This window comes from Pteropus medius, unplaced genomic scaffold (genome assembly GCF_902729225.1).
Source record: "Pteropus medius unplaced genomic scaffold, Ma_sr-lr_union100, whole genome shotgun sequence".
In the NCBI taxonomy this organism is placed as follows: Eukaryota; Metazoa; Chordata; class Mammalia; order Chiroptera; family Pteropodidae; genus Pteropus; species Pteropus medius.
The window spans coordinates 854,383-861,374 of NW_024345483.1; the positions used below are offsets into that span (position 1 = coordinate 854,383).

Below are 6,992 nucleotides of genomic sequence, written 5' to 3' on the forward strand. Positions count from 1 at the left end.
AGGATGAGGAAGCATCCTCTTCCTCATCCTCGGGAACCTCTGCGCGCGCACGCTCCTGTTCCTCCCTTTGGGACTGAAGGCCTTCATCAAGCGTGTAGCGTCGCCGCTTCGGAGCTCGACGCATGATGACTCGTGTTAGATAGCCACAGGTGAGTGGACAGGAGGTGGGTGACGGGGACGCACAGGCCTAGGGGAGAGAGGCAATGTGAGCGGCCTCGGCTGGCTGAGAAATGCACTCTAGGAGTCTCTGACAAAGGCGACTTACACGTCTCCTCTTTAGCGATGCTCTTGGGCCTCGTAGGGGTCTCTTCTCCTGGGAGGTCTGTCCCCTAAAATCTTGAATGAAGAAGTAAGACAGCTCCTCAGAATGCAGACAGTATTCCCAAGGTTGTGAGGCTGACAGTGGAGTGGAGTGGGGTGAGGTGGGGTTGGGTACTATGGGGCCCACTCTGTTTTGGGATGGGGGAGCCCTGGGTACACATTCGGGGCATGTGCCTCACCTTGACTGCTGGCACTGCCTGGGCCTCCTCTGCTCTGTGACCTGTGGACACGTGCCTCAGACCAAGGCCTTCACCTTCCAGTTCCTGGAGCCCCTGTAAGAGGAAATGAGGTGGCACCTCAAGGTACAGAACACAAACACAGCCCTGAATCCCCAGTGCTGACCGGAGCAATGGGCCGGACTCTGTGAGGTCCCCTCCATACTCACTTAGGGTCCTCACTTTATTTCTGGAAGGGCATGGCTTCCATTCCTCTGTTGGCCTGAGGCAAAACTCTCAGAACGAGAGCACACAGTCCTGAGACTAAACAGAAGGAAGTGAGGGGGCCCTAGACCTAGCCAAACTTGTACAGGCCCTCCCCAGGGAACAGCAAGAAATGACCAAACTCTATGGGATCATATGGTCTGAGGATGTGGAGTCTACTCAGTCCTCACCTTGATGCCTGGCAGGGCTTCCCTCTCTTTACCTGAGGACACCCTCCTTAACCAAAGATCTCACCTTTATGTGAGACCAAAGATGGAAATGAGGGGACACCTAATGCAGCCACACCACTTCAAGTTCTTTCAGGGCTGACAAAAGGGTCAGGGAGGGCTGGGGTTTTGTACATTCTCCTGGGGGTTCACACAGTCTTCTCTCACAGTACTCATCATGATTCCTCAAAAGACCTGGGCCTCCTCCTTCTGCCTCCCTTAGTACAGCCCTCTGTACTTAAACTTCACCTTCTTCGAAGCCCAAGCAGGAATTCAGGAAATAGCACATTAGCAACCCCTTTCCCACTCCCACCTGAAGCCACCCAGGGTTAACAGCAGGAGAGTGTTTCTGTGGAATCCCCTTTGTTCTGGGGTCCAGGGTTCCATCGTCCTCCCTCTGCATTCTCACCTTGACTCCCAGCAAGATCTGGGCCCTCCTTCTGCTGACCTGAGGCCCTCTTCTCATTCCAAAACCCCAGTCTCTCTCAGACCAGGATGCAGATGTCAGGAAATGCCTGTGAGGCCATCCTACCCTGTGGGCCTCCCAGGCTGACTCTGCTCTGGGGTCCAGGTTCCCTCCATCATCCTTTTCTATCTTGGCATAACATGAGGTCCTGTTCCTTATACCAAGTCCCCTGTCTCCCTCAGACCCGGGTGTGGAAGTCAGGAAACTCCGTGTGTGGTCTTCCTGCCCTAGGACCTCCTGTGACTGAAAGGAGGGGTAGGGTTTAGTGGGGCCCTCTCTGCTGTAGGGTCCAGGGTCCCCTGAGTCCTACCCAGCGGTCCTCACCTTGACTCTGGCTGATCTTGGGCCTTCCCTCTGCCACCGACACGAAGTCCCGCTCCTTATACCAACCCCCATAATCCCTCGGACCTGAATGCGGAAGTCAGGGTGCGCCGCGAGTGATCATCCCCCTTTGGGGCCTCCCACTACTGACAGCAGAGGCAAGATTCGCTGGGGCCCACTCTGTTGTGGGTCCAGAGTCCCCTGAGTCCTCCCTTGGGGTCTTTATCTTGACTCTGGCTGGTCCTGGGCCTTCTCTCTGCCACCGACACGAAGTCCCGCTCCTTATACCAACCCCCATAATCCCTCGGACCTGAATGCGGAAGTCAGGGCGCGCTGCGTGTAGTCATCTAACCCTGGGGCCTGTCAAGCCTGATTCTGTTCTGGGGTCCAGGGTCCCACTGTCTTTCATCATGGTCCTCACCTTGAGCTCTGTCAGGTCTAGGTCCTGGTAACCTCCCTCTGTTGACACGAGGTGGGGCTCCCCAGACCAAGGATCTCACTGCCGTGATTCCTCTCTGGGAAGTTTGTAAACGTCACATCCGTCACATCCGGTTGCTTAGCCCAGCAATTCCCAAGGCTGACGGGAAGGGCAGAGTTGGGTTCCGGGGTGGGGGACCCAACATACAACGTACTGGTCTCTACATTAACCCAGAAGAACCTGGGTCCCCAGCTGTCTGTGGACCTGAGTCTGCACCCCTCAGACCAAGGCTCTGACTCAAGGAGGTGGGGGCAGAGGGAGGGATACAGTTTCCTACATGCAAATATCAAATCCAGCTTCCGGAAAGTAAATACCAGCATCATTCACCCTACACTGTTAAAATCTAAGTCTAGGTACTATACCTACTGAGGTGAACATGATGCTCTGGGTTTAAAATAAGACTAAGGTAACCAGTTGAGCAAATCTAGTCACTGAAGACAGCCGGAAGGCAGTGATTTCAACCTTGAAAACTGAAAACTGGGGAGAACTACATGGGCAGTGGGAGAAGGAAGTGAGATGGAAATTTTTCCTGGTAGTGCCAAAAAGTGAGTGGTTTTCAAGATGCATAAGAGCAACTTGTAGGAAGGAAGTAGGATGATTCACATCTTCACAGAGACAGCTACATTACTTTGGAGGGATTTTAGGTAAAAATTAGGTAATGGTAAAGGGTAAGAGCGATATGAACCACTGAAATGTGTGGCCTTGGGGAAAGCTTTGGAGGAAACACCATCTCCCTGCTATGTTACCTGCCAAAATTGAATATGGAGTCAATCAGTTTGAGAAGGCTCTTTAGGGTTGGTAAAGAAATGATCCCTTTCTCCTACCAAAGTATCATGGCTTCCTCACATCCTCCCCCATGGAGTTGTCAGGATGGTGTTTTATGATGTCTAAACTTCTCTCCAGGGCTACCATTGGGTGGAGGAGAGTCTTGCTGACCAAACAAAGCTTAAGCATTCGGCCCCTTATTGTTGTAGAAAGAAACATATATTCAGAAGGCCTAGGGTAGACCCTTGGGAAATTTTGACATGGTGAAGGTGATCAGGAAACCACAAACTTCTAGTACAGTTATGGAACAACAAACTCCAAGCACCAAAAGGAAGAAGAGGAAGATGCCCTGTCAACCCAGATCGAGAGGCAATGGCAACGATTAGAGGATCACACCCAAGTTCCTCCTCCTTTTTTTCAGTGACACGCCCCAATACTCCCTATTTTTGCCTGGAAGACCACCTCCCCAGCCCTCACCTTTCTCTTGAAAACCTTTCCCAGAATTTCCCATCAAGCCCACCATCCCCCTCAAAAAAAAAAACAATGTTCTGTGCTCACCCTCTTGTCCTTCCCAGTGCCCAAGACAACCATGAGAGTAAAAACACACCTTCAAGGGAATTTAAAAAAATCTTCTCCAAAAACTCCTACACCTTCAAGAAAACCTATGAAAGCTAGAAGGCCAACACCATGCAGCCATTATCACAGGCCGAATGAGGAGCTGGATCAAAATGAGCCAGAACAGGACCAAGAGAATGTGGAAAAATCCGCCATCTCAAGTGATGACCTGGGCAGCCAGTAACTTCAGAGCAAGGTCAAAGACCTCAGATCTATCTGCGAAGACTCTGAAATCTGGCCCCTGAGAAATGGCCAGTGGTGTGGAGGCCAAATCATACACCTACAGGGTACACCAATAGTGATGATTAACTTACAAAAATTCTTTAAAATAAAATTTGCGAAAAGATGTGTGTGTATTCATGAGTTCTTTGAATGTGGAGGAAGGCAAGAAGCAGGTGTATGAGAAAGGAAGAAGGTGGGGTCATGCAGGGTTGGGAGTTGAAGGACAGATAAAAATCTTCCCAGACAACAATAAACTAAAGGAATATATCAACACCAAGCCCATATTACAGGAAATGTTGGAGGGACTTGTTTAAAATGAAGAATGGCAATAACTACATTCCTATCAACAAGTACATCAAACAGAAAAGAATTAAGTGCTCCAACCAAAAGATAGAATGGCTGAATAGATGAGAAAACAAGACCCCTATTTATGCTGCCTGCAAGAGACTCATGTCAGATTAAAAGACACACACAGAGAAAAAGGAAGGGGATGGAAAAAGATATTGCCTTGATAGACCTAGAAGGTATTGTACTGAATGAAATGGATCGCATAGAAAAATACAAATATCGCATGATTTCACGTACATTTGGAAGATCTAAAGAATAAAATCAACAACAACAACAAAAGTGGAAATAAACTCATAGATACAGAGAATATTTTGAGGGATACTAGACGGGAGGAGGGTTGGAGGACAAATGAAGGCAAAGAGATTAAGAAATACAAATGGGTAGTTGCAGAGTTCACATGGAGATGTAGAGTGTAGCATGGGGAAGATGGTTAATAATGTCGTAATAAATATGTAAGGGGGAAGAGGGTTACTAGATCTAGTGGGGTGATCACTTTGTGAGTTATGTGGATCTCTGATGACTATGCTATACAACTGGTATATTATTGTATGCCAACTATAATTGAAAAAAACTCATTGACTTGTACAATGTAAATACAAGCAACTAATTGTCTATTATATTTCAATAAAGTTGAAAAACCTATTAGCATCTTTAAAAAATATTTCTGGAGGGAGGGAGTGTGTATGGGTGTTTAATACTGCAGAAAGGTCAAAAAAGATGAGGGAAGAAATGTGACTTGGATTAGGCAACATATTGGTCATTTGTGATCTTCACCAGAGCCATTTTAGAAGAGATATGGAGATAGAAATTTGATTAGAGAGGGCTGAGAAGAGAACATGAGGTGAGAAAGTAAACACACCACAAGAAAATAATGTTTTCAAGTAGCTTTGCTGTGAAGGGGAGTGTAAGTTGAGATGCACGAACCCCCTAAAAGGTAAGATCTGTGAGGGCAGAGTTTTTGCCTATATGTTTTTCACTGCTGGGTATCCAGAACTTAGAGAACTCTGCCTGGTATGGCGTAGGTGCTCAATTACTACTTTTTGAATGAATTAATAGTGATACTGGAGAAAAGAGAGGGACCCAAGAGACACTTTGGTACAAAGGTGTCCAGTAAAGTCCTGGCACTTCAGTGCTTCTGAAAAGTGTTACAAGGTGTCAAGAAGTCATAAGAAGATAGAGAGGACCTCCCAGGAATCACATATTCAATGTAAAGGTAAACGTCACTTCAGTAGCTGATTTCTCCATCTCTCCAGAAACATGATACCAAGTTTTATGGTGATGGGATGAGGCTAAACCTAGAAGGGAACTATGAAATGTTTTGATACATAGAGGAATCCTTTCTTATATGACATATTTACCGAATATCTCTTTTGGAGATTGGCTGATGACATCTGTTGCCCGGGCTCCCATGTCATCCAGTCGGACAATATAAAATGAATAACATGGCCTAAAAACCCATGAGTCAGAGTTGTGTTTGTCTACTTTTAAGTTGCCTACAGACTCTAAAGTGTCATTGGATGCTATATGCTTATCCTAAAATCAGTAACCACACCTCTTGTGTAAGTTTTTGTAATAGTCAAGGGGAGAAATAATGTGGACCTGGACTAAGGTAGTGGCAGTGGGGATGAGAAATGAGGGACAGACTTAAGAAATCTTAATCAATGGGAAATTGGCAGGATGTGATGACTACTCCGATACCTCCCAGATTAACGGCTTTGGTAACTAGGAGGATAATGTGATTATTCCCCCAAAAAAGAATACAGGAAAGGAGTTATTTGCATGTGGTAGGGTAAGGAGAAGGTGACAAGCTCATTTTGGACTTGTTGCATTTGAGATGCATATGTGGTATCCAGTTGGAGATGTTAGGCAGATTGTTTTTTACATGAATCGGGAACTCAAGAAAGCTATGAACTTCAGATACAAGTTTGAGTGTGTGTTGGGATGGGGGTCTTGAACTTAGAGATAGGAGTTGGAACCATAGTAGTGGAGGATAACGTCCAGAGAAAAATCCATGGACTCGAGGAAGGAACCCTGGGGCGTCTAACATTTGATGGATGATTAAGTAAGTGGTGACCCCAAAGAGGATGAAAAGGGAAGTAGTGTGTCTAAGGAGTACAATGTTTTAAGGAGAGAGTGGTCAACGGTATTCAGTTTTACTAAGGACTCAAATAAAAAGATGATTGAGATTTGCCAATGAATTTAGCAATCTGGAAATCATTGAGGACCTGACAAGAGCAATTTCTGTGGAGTAGTCAGCAGAGACCAGAGTAGAGATACATTGTAAGTGAGCACGCATATCTTTTTCCAGGAGTTTGGTAGTGGAGGGGGTGAGGTAAAGATATGGTGGTGGCTGAAGAATAAAAATCAAGATGGGATTTTTTTCTTTAGATTACAGCAACTTGAATGTGTTTTCAAGTTTGGAGAAGAAGAAATTAATAAAAAGCATGAAGGAGCAGAAAAGAGAGGGAAAGGGTAATGAAGTGACAGAAAGGAAAGGATTAAGGACTTAGGAGTGTGACGATGGGAGAAGTGCTTATCTTTAAACAGAAGAAAAGAGTCATCTCTGAGGCTGGAGGTAAAGTAGTCAAAGAACAGAAGACAATCCTAAATTGATAAGGAGGAAGACTCAGAAAGTTGAGAGATGTAATTACCGATGGCCTCAGTTTTGTCAGGGAAGTAAGAGAAAGGTTCTTTTCTATAGGTAAAAAGGATGGCAATTGATTAGGAAGCTTGAAGATAGAAGAAAAAGTTTAGAGTAGTGACTGATAAATGTAAACATTCAAAGAGTTTTGCTGGTCAGTTTCTTAATA

General features: G+C 45.9%; 1 protein-coding gene across 1 annotated transcript in view; it reads right to left on the bottom strand.

Moving 5' to 3' along the window:
- LOC120611507 (melanoma-associated antigen 10-like) overlaps positions 1–317 on the bottom strand; it is a 1,907-nt gene extending 1,590 nt beyond the window's left edge. Inside the window, exons 1-2 of the mRNA XM_039873954.1 lie at positions 266–317; positions 4–187 (exon numbers count right to left, since the gene is read on the bottom strand). Of these exons, the coding sequence (XP_039729888.1) occupies positions 4–124 (121 nt within the window). The 5' untranslated portion in view covers positions 125–187; positions 266–317. The remainder of the gene's footprint in view (positions 1–3; positions 188–265) is intronic.
- Positions 318–6,992: the final 6,675 nt, after the last annotated feature.